This window comes from Leucoraja erinacea, chromosome 2, assembly GCF_028641065.1.
Source record: "Leucoraja erinacea ecotype New England chromosome 2, Leri_hhj_1, whole genome shotgun sequence".
Taxonomy (NCBI): Eukaryota; Metazoa; Chordata; class Chondrichthyes; order Rajiformes; family Rajidae; genus Leucoraja; species Leucoraja erinaceus.
Genome location: NC_073378.1, coordinates 25,849,731 through 25,872,931, shown reverse-complemented (window position 1 = coordinate 25,872,931; position 23,201 = coordinate 25,849,731). Strand labels below are relative to the sequence as shown.

Here is a 23,201-nt window from a genome sequence, read left to right as displayed (position 1 = left end):
TTCACCGGGCCCGGTGGTGCGCATGCCCAGTGTAGTCCCGCCCGGTGAGGGGACGACAGACGGACAACAACATGGCGGCGGCGGCGGCGGGGACGGACTGGCCCGGCTTCGGATACGCGGCGCTCGTGGCGGCCGGCGGGCTGCTCGGATACGTCAAAGCGGGTGAGAGCTCCGAGGGCCCATGTGTCTGTGTCTAGAGCCGGCGACGGGGGAGCGCCTCCACCCCCCAGAGACAGAGAGTGAGGGAGCGCCCCCCACCCCCAGAGAGAGAGAAAGTGAGGGAGCCCCCCCCCCCCCAGAGGACAGAGAGTGAGGGAGCGCCCCCACCCCCCAGAGAGACAGAGAGTGAGGGAGCGCCCCCACCCCCCAGGGACAGAAAGTGAGGGAGCGCCCCCACCCCCCCCCCCCAGGGACAGAGAGTGAGGGAGCGCCCCCACCCCCCCAGGGACAGAGAGTGAGGGAGCGCCCCCACCCCCCACCCCCCAGGGACAGAGAGTGAGGGAGCGCCCCCCACCCCCCAGAGAGACAGAGAGTGAGGGAGCGCCCCCCCCCCCAGAGAGACAGAGAGTGAGGGAGCGCCCCCACCCCCCAGAGACAGAGAGTGAGGGAGCGCCCCCACCCCCCCCCCCCAGAGAGACAGAGAGAGAGAGCGCCCCCACCCCCAGGGACAGAGAGTGAGGGAGCGCCCCCCCCCCCCAGAGAGAGAGTGAGGGAGCGCCCGCCCCCCCCCAGAGAGACAGAGAGTGAGGGACAGAGAGAGTGAGGGAGCGCCCCCCCCCCAGGGACAGAGAGTGAGGGAGCGCCCCCACCCCCCAGGACAGAGAGTGAGGGAGCGCCCCCACCCCCAGGGACAGAGAGTGAGGGAGCGCCCCCACCCCCCAGGGACAGAGAGTGAGGGAGCGCCCCCACCCCCCAGAGACAGAGAGTGAGGGAGCGCCCCCACCCCCCAGAGACAGAGAGTGAGGGAGCGCATCTCCCCTGGGTGAGTGAGGAGTGGGGTCTCTCCCCCACCCCCCATATGAGAGTGTGAGAAGCGCCCCCACCCCCCAGAGAGAGAGACTAAGTGAGCGTCTCCATCCCCCAGAGAGAGACAGAGAGTGAGTGAGCGTCTCCACCCCCCAGAGTGACAGAGAGTGAGGGAGCGTCGCCCCCATCCCCCAGAGAGAGAGAGGGGGGGGAAACTGAGGGAGCGCCCCCCACCCCCAGGGACAGAGAGTGAGGGAGGAGCCTCTCTGGCCTAGATATCGAGTGAGGGGTCTGTCTCTCTTCCCCCTAGATAGCTTGAGTGGGGAGAGCGCCTCCCGCCCCCCAGAGTGACAGAGAGTGAGGGAGTTTCTCCCCACCCCCCAGAGAGACAGAGAGTAGAATTAGCGCCCGTTCCCCCATCGAGAGGGACTCCGCCATTCAATCATGGCTGATCTATTTCTGCCTCCTAACCCCATTCTCCTGCCTTCTCACCATGACCTCTGACACCCGTACTAATCAAGAATCTATCTCTGCCTTAAAAATATCCACTGACTTGGCCTCCACCACTGTCCGTTGCAATGAGTTCCACAGATTAACACCCCCCTGACTAGAGAAGATCCTCCCCACCCCCCCTTTCCAGAGAGTGAGGGAGCGCCCCCTTTAATTCAGAGAGGACTGAGACCTCTAGAGCGCCCCCACCCCCAGAGGGACCAGTGGTGACAGCCCCTCCACCCCCACTGACAGAGAGTGAGGGCTTTTCATTATTCCCCAAGTTTCAGAGATGAGGTTCCGCCCCATCCCCTAAACTGACAGCGAGTGAGGGAGCGCCCCCACCCCTGTCAAACGCTTCTGAGGGATGCGCCCCCACCCATTCCTGGAATCAAAGGTACACAAAATTGCTGGAGAAACTCAGCGGGTGCAGCAGCATCTATGGAGCGAAGGAAATAGGCGACGTTTCGGGCCGAAACCCTTCTTCAGCTGCACCCGCTGAGTTTCTCCAGCAATTTTGTGTACCTTCGATCTTCCAGCATCTGCAGTTCCTTCTTGAACACATTCCTGGAATCATTCTGGAAACCTCTCTAGAGCCAGCCCTTTCTCAGATATGGGGCCCAAATTTGCTCACAGTACTCCAAATACCGCCTGACCAGCACCTTACATAGAGCCTCAGCATTTCAGAGAGACTGTTTTTGTATTCCCCCTCCCCCCAGAGAGCCCTCCTGAGGGAGCGCCCCACCCCCCAGAGTGAGAGAGTGAGTGAGTGAGCGAACTCCGCTCTGCGAGACAGAACTTGAGGGGCAGCCCCTAACCCAGAGGTAGAGATATAGAGAGTGAGGGAGCGCCACCTAACACCTTGAGAGACCCAGAGAGTGAGGGAGCGTCCCTCCCCCAGAGAGACAGAGAGTGAGGGAGTTTTACTTTGTCCCAGAGATGCGAATTTTACTGATTGTATGCCTCGCTGTTAGCTTCCCCTCAGCTTCTTCGTCTTGCGAATGAAACATAAACCAAAGGAATGTTTAAGAAGGAACTGCAGATGCTGGAAAATCGAAGGTAGACAAAAATGCTGGAGAAACTCAGCGGGTGAGGCAGCATCTATGGAGCGAAGGAATAGGTTACGTGTCGGATCTCGACTCTTCCTTCGTTCCATAGATGCTGTCTCACCCGCTGAGTTTCTCCAGCATTTTTGTCTACCTTAAACCAAAGGAATAGTTAGATCTGAAGCCGGGTGTTGAGCAGACAGAGAGTGTTGTTGCCCCCTGACTGGAGAGACCTCAGTGAGTGAGGGAGCGATTCCACCCCCCCAGAGAGACATCGTCTGCTTTGATCGCCCTTTTCACCCAGAGAGACAGATGAGGGATCTCTATCCCCCTCCCCCCAGAGACAGGAGTGATGAAGGCCCCCACCCCCCAGGGACTGAAATGAGGGAGCGCCCCTTCTCCCCAGAGAGAGTGAGCTAGCGCCCCCCACCCCCTGAGTTACAGAGTGATTTGTGTCTATTACAGTGTAGAACAGGCATCTGTTGTTTACACTGTAGTATGGTTTAAGAAGGAACTGCAGATGCTGGAAAATCGAAGGTAAACAAACATGCTGGAGAAACTGAGCGGGTGAGGCAGCATCTATGGAGCAAAGGAAATAGGCAACATTTCGGGTCGAAACCCTTCTTCAGACTGGGCCTTAAGAAGGGTTTTGACCCGAAACGTTGCCTATTGTCTTTGCTCCATAGATGCTGCCTCACCCGCTGAGTTTCTCCAGCATTTTTGTCTACCTTCTGCTGTTCCTTCCTACACATCCCCTCCATCCTACCTCTTGTTCGATTATAGAGGAACATGTCAGTTTCTTCATGTGCACTTTACAGTAAAAACATTTTTGGGAAAAGTTTCTCAAAGTATCAGATTCAGATTCAGATTCAACTTTAATTGTCATTGTCAGTGTACAGTACAGAGACAACAAAATGCAGTTAGCATCTCCCTAGAAGAGTGACATAGAATATGATTTCAATAAATAAATCTATTTACATGTATACAGACATAGTGTTTTTTCTGTGGGAGGATCTGTCCGGGGGGGGGGGGGGGGGGGGGGGATTGGCAGTCACCAAGGTACATTGTTGAGTAGTGTAACAGCCGCAGGGAAGAAGCTGTTCCTGGACCTGCTGGTCCGGCAACGGGGAGACCTGTAGCGCCTCCCGGATGGTAGGAGGGTGAACAGTCCGTGGTTGGGGTGAGAGCAGTCCTTGGCGATGCTGAGCGCCCTCCGCAGACAAATATAATTTTCAATTTCTGATTTTATATTGTGCATTACCCTTATTGGCCTTGTAGTATTCAAATCAATTATTAGCTTCTGTGTTTAGTTTAGCTTACGTGTACAAGTGAAAAGCTTTTGTGTTGCGTGCTATCCAGTCAGTGAAAAGGCCGTACATGATGACAATCAAGCCGTGTACATTTGAACTCTCAGTCTGAAGACGGGTCTCGACCTGAATCGTCACTGATTCCCTTTCTCCAGAGATGCTGCGTGACCCGCTGAGTTGGTCCAGCATTGTATGTCTAGTCACAGTGTATATACACAGGATAAATGAATTAATGAGTACAGACAGCAGGTCGGATGGCACTCTTCCTGATGCTGTTTATTTCATATTGTGTGTTGCAAAGCAGTGCCAGTGCATCCTGTTGGTCCTGCGACATGTCCTTCTCATCTACTGCGGGCGAAAGCTGTTATTCCCGCTGTTAGGAGCTTTAGTACCTTTTGGAGTTTGACATCCTTGCCTCTAACTCCTGCTCCGATATGTTTCCATATGCAATTATTTACAACAGGACCATTCAGGGATATACAGTTGCCCGGTGCCAAGTGTCTTGCCGTGGTGTCCAATACAGCCTGCTTCCTGTAGCTGTTAAAGGACATATAACATATACTGGCAGCTAGTTTTTGTTCCAGGTTTTGGCCAGTCTGGTCTGGCTGTATGAAGTTGGACACCATGTCCAGTAGATTTTCACGTTCCTGCACCCCTTGCACACTTGATTTCTCTTCTGCATCTCCCTCTTCAGGATCAGCCCAGAACTGTCTCCCCAATACTCCCCTCTGACGAGGCAGATGCACTGTGCAGCCCTACAAGAGGTAGATCTGCTGTGGGTTTAACATAGTGTCCACAGTGACAGCGACTCCATCTCCCGGAGCCTGTCACGTTGGAGCAACTACTCTTACACACCGCTCCATCTGGCTCCAGCGCTCACGGTCGCTGGCCGCTCGCGGAACTGCAGATGCTGGAAAGTCGGACTCACATGCTGGAGTCAACTGAGCTTTGTTGGCATCTATTTTGCAAAGGAAATTGCAACTTACCGCCCGGCCGCTTAAGAAGGGATTTGACCGGAAACGGAGGCTATTGTCTTTGGCACAGATGCTGCCTCACCGGCTGAGTTTCTGTGCCGCTGGTCCGCTGCTGGCTTCCGCTGTTCCTTCCTCCGCGGTCCCTCCCCCTCCACCTCTTTGTCGATTATAGAGGAACTTGTCAGTTTGTCCATGTGCACTCCCCACCTAAAAACATTTATGGGAACAGTTTCACAAAAGACCGCAGAGTATCTCTTACCTGCAGGTTCCGGCTTTTAAACTTGCTGCTGTGGGGGAACGTCGTTCCACCCTGCCTGACTGTTTCGCAATGCGTGTAGCGATGACACGCATGCGTCCTGGCGGGGTTCTTCACGTAGTCACTCACGTGACTCCGAAGTAAAATGCCTTTTATTGTCATTCAAACTCCTTGGTTTGAACAAAATTGCATTTTCTACAGTCTTACTGATGACAGACCTAATGCTGACATTAATACGAGATTTTCATCTCTTCAACCTGTTAATGTCCACGTATATTTAGCAGCGTGCTTCATCGCCACCCATTTGCAGTTGTGTGACAACAATGAGTTAAATGAAAGAACTTGAAGTATTCATGTAACAAAGCAGAACAGTTTTTAAGCATGCCTATTTCGGTTCATGAGTGGTGTTAGATTTCATCAGTACCTGTATCTACACTCTGTGAAGATTGACACAAAAAGCTGGAGTAACTCAGCAGGACAGGCAGCATCTCTGGAGAGAAGGAATGGGTGACAATAGACAATAAGTGCAGGAGGAGGCCATTCGGCCCCTCGAGCCAGCACCACTGTTCAATGCAATCATGGCTGATCATCCACAATCAATACCCCGTTCCTGCCTTCTCCCCATATCCCCTGACTCCGCTATCTTTAAGAGCCCTATCTAGCTCTCTCTTGAAAGTATCCAGAGAACCGGCCTCCACCGCCCCCTCTGCGGCAGAGAATTCCACAGACACACAACTCTCTGTGAGAAAAAGGTTTACCTCGTCTCCGTTCTAAATGGCTTACTCCTTATTCTTAAACTGTGGCCCCTGGTTCTGGACTCCCCCAACATCAGGAATATGTTTCCTGCCTCTAGCGTGTCCAAGCCCTTAACAATCTTATATGTTTCAATGAGATTCCCTCTCATCCTTGTAAACTCCAGAGTGTACAAGCCCAATCGCTCCATTCTCTCAGCATATGACAGTCCCGCCATCCCGGGAATTAACCTTGTAAACCTACGCTGCACACCCTCAATAGCAAGACTGTAAATTGTCCCTAGTGTGTCGGTTGGTGCTAGTATGTGGGGTGATTGCTAGTCGGCACAGACTCGGTGGATGGGCCTGCATGGATAGGGCCTGTTTCCATGCTGTCTCTAAACTAAATCTAAACTATATTGATTGGAAATTAAAATGTAACGTCCAGGTTCAGGAACAGCTACTTCCCCACAGCCACCAGGCTATTAAACACAACAATGAATAATCTCTGAACTGCAAAAGACTATTATTAGTTGTTATTTGCACTATATTTGTTATTTATTTTTCTCTTCCCCGTTATATTCAATGTTTACATATTCATATATTCTGTTGTGCTGCAGCAAGTAAGAATATTATTGTCCCATCCAGGACACATGACAATAAAACACTCTTGACTCTTGAAATAAATTGAGAAAATGCTGGACACAGTCGACAGCTCAGAAATGACAAAAGGACTGTGACCTTAAACGTTAACTCTGTATCCCTCGCCGCAGTTGTTGCCTGATCGGCAGAGTGTTATCGGCTTTTGGGTGTGTTTGCGCACTGATCAGTAACAGGTTGCAAAACTCTGATAAGGTCTGCAGTGATAATGTAGAAATAACAAACTGCCGATGCAGCCTGATGAAGGGTCCCAACCCAAAACGGTATCTATCCAAGTTCTCCGCAGATGCTGCCAGACCCGCTGAGTTACTCCAACACTTTGTGTCTTTCACTGATAAGGTGTCTGCCCTCCATCCTATTTTGCAGTGCAACAGATAATGTGAACTCCTAACATCCACAGGGCAGCAGTCATTGTCCAATGTTTCAGTCTTGACAGTCTTCAGTCTTATCTCCTCTCACAAGTAGTTTCCTTGCAATCCCCTGCTCCACCAGTGTACGGAGCGAGCACGGTCTTCACTATTACGGAGACGACTATAGATGCGGCGTGTTTTATCACAGCAACCCCTTCCAAGTTCCAAGAAAATGCAGCGAGTTGTGGAGCAGCTCAGACCATCACATCGGGGGCGGGGGTGGGCAGGGACAAGAGAACCAACCTCCCTTCCATTGACTCCATTTACACCTCATGCTGCCTCGGCAAGGCCAGCAGCATAATCAAGGACCAGTCTCCCCAGTCACTCCCTCTTCTCCCCCTCACCCGTCGGGCAAGAGTTACTGGTGTGAAAAACGCACACCTCCAGATTCAGGGACTGTTTCTTCCCGACTGTTATCAGGCAACTGAACCGTTCTCTCACCAATCTACAATTGGACTTTATCTTGCAATAAATGTACTGGTCCACCACCGATTTGTCCGGCAGCCTTAGTTCCAGAGCCTTTCTGGATTGTCCGTTTAGTCGGACCAACAGAGGGTCACAGGCTCCGAGAGGATTCCAACGGTACCAGAGCGGTCCACCAAGGGGCTGAGATATCGGCTTGCAAAGCCGACTACGGAAGTTGGCTATGGAAACGGATTTTCCGGCTCTGGCCGGGACAGAGTTCCAGAGCCCCGGCCCCAGGGGGCAAATTCAACCTGCCCATCGTCTGCGGAGGTGGGCTTTGGGACTTCAGGCGAGGGGGGCTTTCGATAGGCAGATTGTTAGGCAAAGGTCAGGAATGAAGGTTCGGCAGATTGTTGAACCTTCCCCTCACTTCAACTCCCCCTCCCATTCCGAATCCGATCTTTCTGTCCTGGGCCTCCTCCATAGCCAGAGTGAGGCCCACCGTAAATTGGAGGAGCAGCATCTCATATTTCGCTTGGGCAGTGTGCACCCCAGCGATATGAACATTGACTTCTCTAATTTCAGGTCGTCCATGCTTTCTCCTTCCTTCCCCTCCCCTTCCCAGCTCTCCCACAGCCCACTGTCTCTGCCTCCTCCTTTCTTCTTCCCCCCCCCCCCCCCCCCCACCACCACATCAATCTGCAGTAGGGTTTCGGCCAGATACGTTGCCTATTCCTTCGCTCCATAGATGCTGCCTGCCTCACCCGCTGAGTTTCTCCAGCATTTTTGACTACCGTTGAACCTCCTTGTGTCTTTTTCAGTTTCAGTTGAGTTTATTGTCACGTGTACCGAGGCACAGTGAGAAGCTTGACTGTCCACTCCATCTTGAATAGTATCCCCTTGCACTTAAACGGTCTTCTTCTTTCGTGCCCATCTTCCATGTTTCAAATGTTGACATCGCTGTCATCGTCCGTCCCGAAAGGCGACAATCAGTGGGAGCCATCACTTGTTGCAATAGATGATGGAGGCAGCAGAATTAGCTCGGGATACTTCCAGTTTCCAGCCCCGCCACGTGGACGCTTCTGCTATGGGGCCACTTATTATCTTCAGAACATTGCAAAGGAGTGTGCATTCCCTGCTGTCGTATAACACACTAATGATTCCATGTTTAAGAAGGAACTGCAGATGCTGGAACAATCGAAGGTAGACAAAATTGTTGGAGAAACTCAGCGGGTGAGGCAGTATCTATGGAGCGAAGGAATGCTGGAACAATTGAAGATGGTTCTTCTTCCCAGAACAAGGGGTCACAGTTTAAGGATAAGGGGGAAGTCTTTTAGGACCGAGATGAGAAAATCATTTTTTACACAGAGAGTGGTGAATCTGTGGAATTCTCTGCCACAGGTAGTTGAGGCCAGTTCATTGGCTAGATTAAAGAGGGAGTTAGATGTGGCCCTTGTGGCTAAAGGGATCAGGGGGTATGGAGAGAAGGCAGTTATGGGATATTGATTTGGATGATCAGCCATGATCATATTGAATGGCGGTGCAGGCTCGAAGGGCCGAATGACGTACTCCTGCACCTATTTTCTATGTTTCTACGTTTCCTGCCCTCACCATCCCCATATCAGTCTGAAGAAGGGTCTCAACCCGAAATGTCACCCATTCCTTCACTCCATTGATGCTGCCTCACCCGCTGAGTTTCTCCAACATTTTTGTCTACCTAATGATTCAATGATACTTTATGACGGTACTATATTGTCAAATGCACCTTGTTACAGTGAAATTCTTTGTTTTTGCATATCAAGTATATGGAAGAGTTGCCACAAAAATGACTCTTTACCTAGTGTGTGTCCCCTCTTTGTCTGTCCCCAACCTCCCCGCCGGCTCCCTCTTTGTTCTTGGTCGGTTCCTCCTTGTTCCTCAGATGGACCAAGGGGTACAGTGACATTTTTAGTTTTTGCATTCAATCCGGTAAAATCATATTGCAGACTTCACCCAGGCAGCTTACAAAGATCTGCCACATTTGAATGAATGAATAAGTTTATTGGCCAAGTATTCACATACAAGGAATTTGCCTTGGTGCTCCACCCACGTGACAACATGACATACAGCGACAGTTAGGAATGACACATAAAACATTAAATATTAAGAATAAAACATTATTGTTTAAACGTGTGAATTAAATAAAATACCAGAGCTAAAGGAGGCTACAGATTTTTGGTTATTGAGTAGAGCTACTACTCGTCAAAAAAAGATGTTTTTATGTTTGGCTGTGGCAGCTTTGACAGTCCGGAGTCGCCTTCCAGAGCAAAGTGATTCAGAGTGTTTGTGGCCAGGGTGAGAGGGGTCAGAGATGATCTTACCCACTCGCTTCCTGGCCCTTGCAGTGTACAGTTTGTTTGTGAGGTTATCCACTTTGGTGGCAAAAACAGGAAAGTAGACTTATCTAAATGGTGGCCGATTAGGAAAAGGGGAGATGCAACGAGACCTGGGTGTCATGCTACACCAGTCATTAACAGTAGGCATGTAGGTGCAGCAGCCAGTGAAGAAAACGAATGGTATGTTAGCTTTCATAGCAAAAGGATTTGAGTATAGGAGCAGGGAGGTTCTACTGCAGTTGTACAGGGTCTTGGTGAGACCACACCTGGAATATTGCGTACAGTTTTGGTCTCCTAATCTGAGGAAGGACATTCTTGCCATAGAGGGAGTACAGAGAAGGTTCATCAGACTGATTCCTGGGATGTCAGGACTTTTATATGAAGAAAGACTGGATAGACTCGGCTTATACTCGCTAGAATTTAGAAGATTGAGGGTGGATCTTATAGAAACTTACAAAATTCTTAAGGTGTTGGACAGGCTAGATGCAGTTAGATTATTGCCGATGTTGGGGAAGTCCAGAACAAGGGGTCACAGTTTAAGGATAAAGGGGAAATCTTTTAGGACTGAGATGAGAAAAACATTTTTTACACAGAGAGTGGTGAATCTCTGGAATTCTCTGCCACAGAATGTAGTTGAGGCCAGCTCATTGGCTATATTTAAATGAGAGTTAGATGTGGCCCTTGTGGCTAAAGGGATCAGGGGGTATGGAGAGAAAGCAGGTACAGGATACTGAGTTGGATGATGAGCCGTGATCATATTGAATGGCGGTGCAGGCTCGAAGGGCCGAATGGCCTACTTCTGCACCTATTTTCTATGTTTCTATGTCAATGAAGGGAAGGTTGCAGCCAATAAGTTTCTCTGCTGATCGGACGATTCGCTGCAGCCTCCAGGTGTCATACTTGGTGGCTGAGCCAAACCAGACCATAATGGGGAAGGTGAGGACAGACTTTACGATGGCCGTATAGAATTGGACCATCATTGCCTGTGGCAGATTGTACTTCCTCAGCTGCCGCAGGAAGTGCATCCTCTGTTGTGCCTTTCTGGTGCGGACTAAGTTGCAAATAGTTAATTGAACGGTCCTATCTCGTCACAGCGGCAAACCAGGTCTGCTTTTGCTCGAAGCCCCTCTCACTTCAATCTAAACGCTCCCCTGAGTTCATTCCTCACCATTATATAAGACCATGCAGCAGCGGCATCTCATCGCTGGCTCGGCTATCACCGCTTTGCTTGTTTTACTCCAGGTAGCGTACCTTCACTCGCGGCCGGCCTGTTGTTTGGGACTGCGGCAGGAATCGGTGCCTATCAGATCACCCAGAACCCGAAAAACGTCTGGCTGTCACTGGGTGAGTATCCTGGCTTCATTTACAGTCACAGTGTGTCTCACAGCGTGGAAACAGGCCCTTCAGTCCAACCTGCCCGTCCTATCTACACTTGTCACACCTGCCTGCGCTTGGTCCATATCCCTCCAAACCTGTTCTATCCATGTACCTGTCCAAATGTTTCTTAAACATTGTGATAATCCCAGCCTCAACTACCTCCTTCCATACACCCACCACCCTTTGTGTGGACAACTTACCCCTCAGATTCCTATAAAATCTTTCCCTCCTTCCCTTCGATCAATGCCCTCTGATTCTTGATTCACGTACTCTAGGCAAGAGGCTGGAGTTGCCCGATATATTCCTCTCAAGATTTTACACACCTCTATAAGATGAAACATTTTAATTCCCATTTCCATCCCCACACTGACCTTTCTGTCCTGGGCCTCCTCCATTGTCCTTGGTCCATGATCATATTGAATGGCCTACTCCTGCACCTAATTTCTATGTTTCTATGGTCATCTAGCTGGCCCTGCTTTGTTCTGGCCTCTCCCCACCTACAGTTCCCTCCCCTCTACTTTCAGACTGAAGAAGAGTCCCAACCCGAAATGTTACAAAAGACTCCCGAATTAATGGAAGGAAATTTCGAGAAGGGATAAGAGAGTTAGGTTGGGGCTAATTGCGAGCGGAGCGGAGAGAGGGGGGGGGGGGGGGGGGGGGGGGGGTAAATACGGAGGTCAAAGTGCTGTATATGAATGCGCGAAGTATAAGAAATAAAGTGGACGAGCTTGAGGCTCAGTTAGAAACTGGCAAGTATGATGTTGTAGGAATTACTGGCCAGGGCTGGGAAGAGGGCCAGGGCTGGGAACTGAATATTCAAGGGTATACCTCCTATCGAAAAGACAGAGACAGGTGGGCAGAGGGAGTGGGGTTGCCCTGTTAGTGAGGAATGAAAATTCAGTCCCTTGCAAGGGGTGACATTGAAACAGGAGATATGGAGTCAGTATGGATAGAACTAAGGAATTGTAAGGGTAAAAATACCCTAATGGGACTAATCTACAGGCCCCCAAACAGTAGCCTGGATATCAGGGTGCAAGTTGAATCAGGAGTTAAAATTGACATGTAGCAAAAGTAATGCCATGGTTGTTATGGGAGATTTCAACATGCAGGTAGACTGGGAAAATCAGGTTGGTACTGGACCCCAAGAAAGGGACTTTGTAGAGTGCCTTTGTGATGGATTCTTTGAGCAGCTTGCATTGGAGCCTACCAGGGAGAAGGCAATTCTGGATTTAGTGTTATGTAATGAACCAGATTTGATAAAGGACCTCGAGGTTAAGGAGCCATTAGGAGGCAGTGACCATAACATGGTCAGGTTTAATCTACAATTGGAGAGGGAGAAGGGTAGATCGGAGATGTCAGTGTTGCAGTTGAATAATGGGGACTATGCGGCCATGAGGGAGGAGCTGGCCAAAGTTGACTGGAAAGATACACCAGCAGGGATGACAGTGGAACAACAATGGCAGGTGTTTCTAGGAATAATACAGAAGGTACAGGATCAGTTCATTCCTAGGAGGAAGAAAGATTCCAAGGGGAGTAGGGGGCGACCGTGGCTGACAAGGGACGCAGGGACAGTATAAAAATTAAAGAGAAGTACAACGTAGCAAAGATGAGCGGGAAGCAAGAGGATTGGGTAATGTTTAAAGAGCAACAGCTTCCTCACTGGATTTCCTTCAGTTCCTCCATCACCCCAGATCCTCTGGCCACTATTATATCAGGAAGATTGTTTGTGTCCTCTTTAGTGAAGACAGATCCAAAGTACCTGTTCAACTCATCTGCCATTTCCTTGTTCCCCATAATAAATTCACCTTTTTTCAGTCTTCAAGGGTCCAACTTTGGTCTTAACTATTTTTTTCCTCTTCACATACCTAAATAAGCTTTTACTATCCTGCTTTATATTCTTGGCTAGCTTACCTTCGTACCTCATCTTTTCTCCCCATATCGCATTTTTGGTTATCTTCTATTGCTTTTTAAAGGATGCCCAATCCTTTTGCTTCCCACTCATCTTTGCAATGTTGCACTGCTCTTTTATTTTTATAATGTCCCTGACGTCCCTTGTCAGCCACAGTCGCCCCTTACTCCCCTTGGAATCTTTTTTCCTCTTTGGAATGAACTGATCCTGCACCTTCTGTATTGTTCCTAGAAATACCTGCCATTGTTGTTCTACCGTCATCCCGGCTTGGGTATCTTTCCATTCAACTTTGGCCAGCTCCTCCCTCATGGCTCCATAGTCCCCTTTGTTCAGCTGTAACACTGACACCTCCAATTTACCCTCTTCCCTCTCCAATTAGACAATAGGCAATAGGTGCAGGAGTAGGCCATTCGGCCCTTCGAGCCAGCACCGCAATTCAATGTGATCATGGCTGATCATCTCCAATCAGTACCCCGTTCCTGCCCTCTCCCCATATCCCCTGACTCTGCTATTTTTAAGAGCCATATCTAGCTCTTGTACGTTCTCCCCATGACAGCGTGGGCTTTCTCTGGGTTCCGCCCACACTCCAAAGGCGTATGGGTTTGTAACGCACGCATACCCGAACGCAACGCACACACACACACACACACACACACACACACACACACACACACACACACACACACACACACACACACACACACACACACACACACACACACACACACACACACACACACACACACACACACACACACACACACACTCCCAACAAGAGTAATGGGAGGGCAGGAATGGGGCTCCGGTGAGTTGAAAGGAAGCTATTCTCCACTTGTCTGCATTTAAAACATGTATAGCTATAAATATCTGCCTGCATTCTCCTGACCTTGGTGTGAGCTGTAGTCAGCCTTTGATCAGTAAAGGCCCGACAAGGCAAAGTAGATCTTGCTCTACTTCAAGGAAGGCACGGTGGTGCAGCAGTAGAGTTGCTGCCTCACAGTGCCAGAGACCCGGGTTCGATTCTGACCACGGGCGCTGTCTCTATGGAGTTTGTACCTTCTCCCCGCGACCTGCGTGGGTTTTCTCCGGGTGCCCTGGTTTCCTCCCACAGTCCAAAGACGTGCAGGTTTGTAGATTGATTGGCTTCGGTAAAGAATCACAATTTGTCCCTAGTGTGTGTAGGATAGAGCTAGTGTACGGGGTGATCGCTGGTCAGTGCGGGCTCAGTGCGCCCATGCACCTGTTTCCACCTTGTACCTCTGAACTAAACTAAACTACTTGGTCTGCTGAAGTGATATTTGGTCAGTTTAGAACACCGGTTATATTCTATGGACCTGTGGCATGAGTGGGAAACCCTGGAGAAGTTTGGCAAATATCCGCTTGGCTGATCTGTGTGGCTTGTTATTTTCCAGTGGTTTCAGGAACGCTGACCGGAATAATGGGAATGCGGTTCTACAATTCGAGGAAGTTCATGCCAGCTGGTTTAGTCGCAGGATTAAGGTAAATGTGGACCACTGTGTGTCCAACTGATTGTCTTGCCAAGGAGTGGAATGAGAATCAGAATCGCTGTGGCAGCTACATGTTAAGTATGGGATGAAAACACTTCTGTAAACTTAAAAGGAGAAAATTCTGCCCCAGCCCATCAAGTCCACTCCGCCATTCAATCATGGCTGATCTATCTTTCCCTCTCAATCCCATTCTCCCGCCATCTCCCCTTAACCCCTGACGCCCGCACTAATCGAGAGGTCACTCCCTCTTCTCCCCTCTCCCATCGGGCCAGAGGTACAGAAGGTGAAAACGCACACCTCCAGATTCAGGGGCAGTTGTTATCAGGCAACTGAAATGTCCTCTCACCAACTAGTGAACGGTCCTGACCTCCCATCTATCTCATATCATCAATTGGACTTTACTGGACTTTATCTTGCACTCAATGTCATTCCCTTATCTTGTATCCGTACACTGTAGACGGCTCGATTGGAATCATGTATAATCTTTCTGCTGACTGGATAGCATTCAACAAAAAAAGCTTTTTACTGTACCTCAGTACACGTGACAATAATAATCTAAACATTGAACTGCACAGGAACAGGCCATTCGGCCCACTATATCCGTGGTGGATACGATACCGAGTTAAACTAATCTCCTCTGATCCATATCCCTCCAATCCCTGCATGTCCATGTACCCGTTTAAAAGCATGTTAAACCCCACTATCGTATTTGCCTCCACCACCCTTTAGTCAGAGGGTAGTTAATCTGTAAAACTCATTGCCACAGAGGGCTGTGGAGGCCAAGTCAGTGGATCATTTTAAGGCAGAGATAGACAAATTCTTGATTAGAACGGGTGTCAACGGTTTTGGGCAGAAGGCACGAAACTGGGATTAGGAGGCAGAGATCAGCCATGATTGAATGGCGGAGTGGGCTCGATGGGCTGAATGGCCTGATTTACTCCCATCATTTGTGAACTCGCATCTCATCCAGGGAGGGTCCTACTCCCAGAACTATAAACCCCGCCCGGCAGGACAAGAAGGCAGAGATCAGCCATGATTAAATGGCAGAGTAGACTCGATGGGCCGAATGGCCTACTTCTACTCCTATAACTTGTGAACTTGCAAACCACCCTCTCAGTTTAAAAGCAACATGAACCGCACATCTCCTGTAATCTATATTCTGCATTCTCTTTGCTCGACCTATAAGCAAGTTCGGTATTCCGAAAAAAAAAAAAAATGCAAGGAATCATGGGATTTGTCAAAGGTCGTAAGCTATAAGGGTAAATAGATCTCAGCGGTGGGCTGGGGGAGACCCATAAGCGCTACCGAACCAGCGCTGGACCGTCTCCGGTCCCCCCCCCCACGCGAGACGTTCGGACTGACGGGATACCGGCCCCCAGACCCAGTGTGGAGAAACGCCAACTTCAACACCAGCGGTCCCAGCCCCACAGACCACACAGCCAGCACCAGCGCCAACTCCAGCCCAACCCCGCTCTAACTCCAGAGGAACCCGCTCCCCGCTGGGCCGCTACGGCGACAAGTGCCAGTTCGCCCGCGGCCTTAGCCGCCACCCCAATTACAAGCCGTACCTTGCACACCACCGGCTTCTGCCCCTACGGTACCCACTGCCACTTCATCCACAACCCCGAGGAAGAGCGAGAGGCCCGGCCTTGTCTGCGCCAGGGCTCAGCCTCCTCCGGCCCGGCAGTAGACTGGGCCGCGCCTTCAGCCCCGACCTGGAGTTGGAGCTGGCCCGGACTCTGGGCTTGGGGCTGGGCAAGGGAGGGGGAGGAGATTGCTGCTGTCGCCAGCACCACCATCACCAACAGTACCCGCAGCTCCAGCGGGCGCCCGGCGTGCCCATGGCCGGCAGGAGCCCGTCCGCAGACTCTCTTCCCGACCAGGACGACTCCAGCAGCAGCGGCTCTGAGTCGCCCGTCTTCGAGCAGGGCCAAGGCTGCCCATCTTCAGCAGGGTCTCGGTGTAGGAGTGAGGGGAGGGGGGTGGAGGTGGAGGGCTGCCGGCCAACCCGGCGGGACAGGCAGAGCCGAGCTGGAGCCAGAGGCTGCAAGTCCGGGGCCGACCGCCAGCCCAGTGCCACCCCGGACACCTCCGGACAGAGATGGGGCACCGGGGAGGGGACGGGGACGGCCCAGCAGCAACTCAACAGCACCCGCAGCGACGGAGAGCCGACCCCGACCCGACCACGGACAAAACGCAAGCCTGGCACAATGCAGCATCAACATTGCCAAGTGTTTTATAGCTGGTAACCTGGGCATGTGCAGTCGGAATACCGAACTCACTTATTGTACTAGTGTTTGATCTAACTGCATTAATGTACACACAATCTGCATTTAGCATTGACTAAACTTCCCAAAGTGCTTTATGGAAACTCTCACGGACATGCAAGGCAAAATAAATATAAGTCTTTATTGCGTTCTAAACTCCATTTTATTGGCAGGTGCAGCATAGAAACTGAGGCAGGCGTATCTAATACGTGCGCACGCTCCCACGGTTAATAACTGGTGCACACGGATCCATTTTGGTCAAAGTCCTGAAAAATATTAGTTGCCTCCTTTCCAGTTAAACTGTCCCTGTTCTCAGACCTTTACTCCAGCAGTATACAGCGGGAATGGTTTGTTTGAATGCTTGCACATGGTACAGAGCTAAAATACCAGGAAATAAGCAGAAATAAAAATGAATCACATCCATCCAGTGGCTAAGTGCATCGCGTATAACGAAATAGAAGTAAAATATTGGGTCGGTGAAACAAATGAACTGCAGATGCTGATTTAGAAAACAAAAAAGACACAGAGTGCTGGAGTAACTCATCGGGTCAGGCAGCATCTGTGGTGTGAAGAGGGGACCAGACCCAAATTGTCACCTATCCACGATCTGCAGATTTTACCATTGTCTTAACATTAACACAAAAAACTGGAGTAACTCAGAGGGTCAGGGAGCATCTCTGGGGAAAAGGAATAGGTGACGTTTCGGGTCGAGACGTCACCTATCCATGTTCTCCACAGATGCTGCCTGGCCCGCTGAGTTACTCCAGCAGTCTGTGAAACGTCACCTATCCATGTTCTCCACAGATGCTGCCTGACCCGCTGAGTTACTCCAGCACTCTGTCCTTTCGTGTATTAACCAGCATCTGCAGTTCTTTATTTCTACATGTTCTTCCATTGTATTGTTTTACCATTCCTTATCCGGCAATCTTTTACAAAGCACTAGGACCTTGAATGAGTAAGGAATTGTTTTTTTGTTATTGGGTTACCCCATTGCAATTGAACAACTATCTCCCTCAATACAAAGACTTTTTTAAGCATGCAAGTCTTTTCAGCCGCATGCCATATCAATAACAGCAGCAGATGTTGAGAGAATACTCAAAGGCCGCACGGCTCCTGTGCTGAAAGAAACCGATCGTGTTTTAGGTTGATCATCTTTAGACTGGTCTGTCGGGGGAACGTTTGGCCAAAAACTCAATGTTAGTAAACACTAGTAGTGCCCTTCAGAGTGAAGGAGGGAAAGGGAAGGCTGCAATGTAGAAAGGTAGGTTTGTTTTAGAGATACAGCCTGGAAACAGGCCCACCTCTCCCACCCCTGACACACTAGGGGGCAATTATACACAGGCCAATTAACCCACAAACCTGAACGGCTTTGGGACGTGGGAGGAACCTGGAGTAAACCCACAATGTCACAGGGAGAACACAGACAGCACCCAAGGTCAGGATGGAAGCAGGCTCTCTACCAGCTGCTCCACTTGAGTGGTTGGTGGACAGGAGTCATTATGGGTGCTGAGGTGCTGATAGGGTGGGGATGGGACAAGTAAAGGTGAAGGGTTAGAGTTAGTGAAGGTGATTCTCGATAGTCTTACATCACCATCCTGCAATTAACACCAGCACGCACTGCCTGATTATACAGGACCAGTGTCATAGAGTGATACAGCGTGGGAACAGCCCCCCACACTGACCAACGCGTCCCAGCTACACTAGTCCCACCTGCCTGCATTTGGTCCATATCCCTCCAAACCTCTCATGTCCATGTGACTGTCTAAATGTTTCTTAAACGTTGCAACAGTCCCTGCCTCAACTGCCGCTTCCGATATCTCGCTTCATACACCCTCCGCCCTTTGTGTAAGAAAAGTTGCCCCTCTGGTTCCTATCGCAGCTTTCCCCCTAACTTGAAACTTCTGCTTCTCGATTCCCTTCCTCTGGCCAAGAATTAGAGAAAGCTGGGAAAATGTGTGTGTGTGGGGGGGGAAACAAAGCCTGGCAAGTGATAGGTGGATGCAGGTGGGGGTGGAGATAGTGACAAAGGCTAGAGATGAAAAGAAGACTAAAGGGTATCCTTCAGATCAGGAGAGGGGAGGTGTGAAATGTGAAGCTGGAGGGAGGGCAGTATATGAATGAAGGGGTAAAGTGGGCTGGGGAGAAAAGATGAATATCTTTTTATTTGAGAGAAAGAGAGAGGTGCCAAATAAACAGCTGGTTCAGATCTATAAAACCATCTTTTTAAAGATTGTTTCTATTATGGCAGGGACTGGCAGGAGTCCGGCTAAAAAACAAAGCGGACACAAGTTGTGTGCTTGAGACCGTGTTTTAATCAGTTACAGCTCCCTACTCAAATGGGCACGGGCGTTGCCCGACCTAAAATACCCCTGAGGGTCAGCCCCATGACCTGCTCCTCCCACACCGAGATACCTAACTCCTCCCTCCAGAGCCGAGGGTTCGCTCTGCCAGGTGCGCCACATTATTATGATCCCCCCCCCAATTGAACGAGAGCACAAGACACAGGAGTAGAATGAGGCCATCAAATCTGCTCCGCTAGTTAATCATGGCTGATCTATTTTACCCTCAACCCCATTCTCCTGCCTTCTGCCCGTATCCCTTACTAATCATGAGCCTATCGATCTCCGCTTTAAAGTTATCCATTGACTTGGCCTCCACCATGACTAAAATGATTCCTCCTCATCTCCATTCCAATTATTATTGTTGTGTGTACCGAGGCACAGTGGAAAAGCTTTGGTTTTGCAAGCTATCGAATCAAATCCGAATATACTATACAGGTGCACAACCTTTTATCCGGTGTTCCGGAAACCGAAAAACTCCGAAAACCGGCCATTTTTTCCAGATGTCGTCTGCGCACCAAAGCTCGCGTTTGGCGCCAAACTTGACCCGAAACGACCCACGGTCAACCCAGGCCTGTATTACTGCAGCGGCTGCCTCCTCCCCGGAGACTGGGAGACGCTTAAACATCTGTAAATCATTGCTTAAATGCTAGTCAGTTAGTTTGGAGGGCTTTTTATGTGAAGGGGGGGGTGAAGGGGTAAACTTTAATCCTTAGTCCCCGACCTGGTCGGAGAGGCGGGGAGCGGTCAATGCCTTACCGGGTCGCCGTGTAGTAAGCTCCGCAGCGCTGTGGCCGGTGGGGCTGCGGGCGGAGCCGGTTGTAGCTCCGACCCCAGCAACTCTACCCCTGGCTGCGAGGCGCTCCAAATCCAGCGCGGCCCGCGGCCGGACGCCCCCCACCCCAGCTCCGCGAATGTCGGGAGTCGGCGGCGTCGCAGCGCTGGGATACCAGCGGGGAGCGGGCAATGCCTTACCGGGTCGCCGTGCGGCAAGCTCCGGAGCGCTGTGGCCGCCGACCCAACGTTCGCGGAGCGTCGCTGGATTTGGAGCCGCGCAGCCAGGGGTAGAGTTGCTGGGGTCGGAGCTCCAACCGGCGCCGCCCGCGGCCGGACGGAGCCCCCAGCTCCGCGAGGTTGGGAGTCACCGACCAGGTAGGGGACTAAGAATTAAAGTTTCCCCCTTCACCCCTACTCCACCACCACCACCACATAAAACCCCTCCAAACTAACTGACTAACATTTATGCAATGATTCCCCGGTCTCCGGGGAGGAGGCAGCTGCTCCAGACTTTTCAAGCCGCCCGCGCTACCTACCTAATCTACGCTAAAAATCTTCCATTCGGAAATCCGAAAATGTCCGAAATCCGACAAGTGGCTGGTCCCAAGGCTTTCGGATAAAAGGTTGTGCACCTGTACATGAATACAGTCAAGCCCAATACAATAGGCAGAGTGAAGGGGAAGAGAGAGTGCAGAATATGGTTTAGTACAACTAGAGATAATGCTAGATTTACAAGTAGAAAAGAGATTGAAAAGACAAAGGATTGAATTAGATATTGTGGAGGCAGGTCCGATTTTATCATTTAAAAATAAATTGGATAGTTATATGGACGGGAAAGGAATGGAGGGTTATGGTCTGAGCGCAGGTAGATGGGACTAGGGGAGAATACGTGTTCGGCACGGACTAGAAGGGCCGAGATGGCCTGTTTCGTGCTGTAATTGTTATATGGTTATATTAGATTGTTCTCTGGGACCAGCATTCAAAGGGTCTCCTGCCTTCTCAGCTGCCTCGGCAAGGCCAGCAGCATCATCAAGGAGCGATCTCACACTGGTCATTCCCTCTTCTCCCCCTCCCCCATCAGGCAGAAGGTACAGAAGTGTGACAACGCACACCTCCAGATTCATCAGTCTGAAGATGGGTCTCGACCTGAAATCCTCGCTTCATAGATGCTGCCTCACCTGCTGAGTTTTTCCAGCAATTTTGTCTACGTCCAGATTCAGGGACAGTTTCTTCCCAGCTGGGATCAGGCAACTGAACCGTCCTCTCATCAGCTAGAGAATGGTCCTGAGCTACTATCTACCTTCGGACTATCGTTAATAGGACTTTACCTTGCACTGTGTTATTCAACTTATTCCCTTTATCCTGTATCTCTACACTGTGGACGGCTCGATTGTAATCATGTATTGTCTTTCCGCTGACTGGTTAGCGTGCAACAAAACCTTTTCACTGTTCCTCGGTACACGTGACAATAAACTGAACTGAAACAATTGGATAGACCGTCAATCAATCTCAGATTTAAGATTAAGATGATTGCTAAGATTGTTAAGGGGTTGGACACACTAGAGGCAGGAAACGTGTTCCTGATGTTGGGGGAGCCCAGAACCAGGGGACACAGTCTAAGAATAAGGAGTAAGCCATTTAGAACGGAGAAGAGGAAACACTTTCTCACAGAGAGTGGTGAGTCTGTGGATTTCTCTGCCTCAGAGGGCGGTGGAGGCAGATTTTCAAGAAAGCTAGATGCTTTCATGAGAGAGCTAGATTGGGCTCTTAGAAATAGCGGAGTCAGGGGATATGGGGAGAAGGCAGGAACGGGGTACTGATTGGGGATGATCAGCCATGATCACATTGAGTGGCGCTGCTGGCTCGAAGGGCCGAATGGCCTACTCCTGCCCCTATTGTCTATTGTCTTGTCTGATCAGATTTTTGCCGTTGAGGTAACATTGTTAGATTAATTTAAAATCTATATTTCAAAAGATCAAGGAACATAACCTTTAGATATTGCAGAAGTAAGTGCATTACTATTTGAGTTGCATGCTGTTGAATAATTCTTGTATGTTCTCCCACAGCATACTAATGGTCGGAAGACTTGGACTAAAAATGATGGGAAAACCTCATGAATCATGAAGCTTTGCTTTTTTTTTACAACAGAGTTTTGTATAAATGTGCAGGGATCACATTGACTTTTGACGTTTATCATGCAAGATGTGAGTACACTAAACTGAATTTGAATCTGCAAGAGATGTTCCAATAAATCACCAAAGTCAAAATTGTTTTGGTCGCTCTTGTGTTTCGTTTGTTAACTTTCTTCCTGCGTCTATAGAAAAATATTGTATCATCTTTTGGTAAATCGCTTTCAGTATACCATTCCTATATACTGATTGATAGACAATAGGTGCAGGAGTAGGCCATTTGGCCCAATGTGATCATGGCTGCTCATCCTCAATCAGTACCCCATTCCTGCCTTCTCCCCATATTCCCTGACTCCGCTATTTTTAAGAGCCCTATCTAGCTCTCTTGAAAGCATCCAGAGAACCTGCCTCCACCGCCATCTGAGGCAGAGAATTCCACAGACTCACCACTCTCTGTGAGAAAACGTGTTTCCTCGTCTGTTCTAAATGGCTTACTCCTTATTCTTAAACTGTGGCCCCTGGTTCTGGACTCCCCCAACATCGGGACCATTGTTGATGGTTCAACTTAAACATCTGCAGAAAGAGGAGCTGTTTCTATATCTTTTCCCATTTCCAGGGCAATCATGAAACCAATGAGATCATCATCCAGAATAGTTTAGGGATACAGCGCGGAAACAAACTCTTCTGCCCACCGATTCCGCGCTGACCAGCGATCCCCGCACACTAACACTATCCTACACATACTGGGGACAATTTACATTCATGCCAAGCCAATTAACCTACAAATCTGGACGTCTTTGAAGTGTGGGAAGAAACCGAAGATCCCGGAGAAAAGCGACGGGAGAACGTACAAGACTCCGTACTCAAGATCGAACACCGGTCTCTGGTACTGTAAGGCAGCAACTCTACTGCTGCGCCACTGTGCCGCCCGAACGGAGTCGTTGAATGTTGTAAGATAGCTAGATTTCTAATCAATTTGACTTCTACCTCATCAGTGATCCTCTCTTCAGTTTTTTCCTAACCCTTTGGTAGACAAAAGTGCTGGAGAAACTCAGCGGGTGCAGCAGCATCTATGGAGCGAAGGAAAAGGCAACGTTTTGGGCTGAAACTCTTGGTTTTGGCCCAAAATGTTGCCTTTTCCTTCGCTCCATAGATGCTACTGCACCCGCTGGGTTTCTCCAGCACTTTTGTCTACCTTCGATTTTCCAGCATTTGCAGTTCCTTCTTAAACATTTTCCTAACCCTTTCCCTGAGTCTGTACTTGGCACGAGTCTTG

The 23,201-nt window shown here is 49.9% G+C and overlaps 2 protein-coding genes across 2 annotated transcripts in view; one reads left to right on the top strand and one right to left on the bottom strand.

The window, feature by feature from the left end:
* On the top strand, nt 1–22,063 carry LOC129707956 (transmembrane protein 14C-like). The gene is made up of 4 exons (XM_055653469.1): nt 1–162; nt 10,862–10,963; nt 14,318–14,405; nt 21,863–22,063. The coding sequence occupies exons 1-4, from the start codon at nt 72–74 to the stop codon at nt 21,918–21,920; spliced, it is 339 nt and encodes a 112-aa protein (XP_055509444.1). The 5' UTR covers nt 1–71; the 3' UTR covers nt 21,921–22,063.
* The window catches only part of mak (male germ cell-associated kinase), a 67,302-nt gene continuing 60,959 nt past the window's right edge, over nt 16,859–23,201 (bottom strand). The window contains exon 14 of the mRNA XM_055653439.1: nt 16,859–17,058. Coding sequence (XP_055509414.1) covers nt 16,976–17,058 — 83 coding nt within the window. The 3' untranslated portion in view covers nt 16,859–16,975. The remainder of the gene's footprint in view (nt 17,059–23,201) is intronic.

Coding starts and splice junctions, on each gene's coding strand:
- LOC129707956 (XM_055653469.1), top strand. CDS start 72: ATGGCGGCGGCGGCGGCGGGGACGGACTGGCCCGGCTTCGGATACGCG. Junction 10,964..14,317: donor AAACGTCTGGCTGTCACTGG/GTGAGTATCCTG, acceptor GTTATTTTCCAG/TGGTTTCAGGAACGCTGACC. Junction 14,406..21,862: donor GGTTTAGTCGCAGGATTAAG/GTAAATGTGGAC, acceptor GTTCTCCCACAG/CATACTAATGGTCGGAAGAC.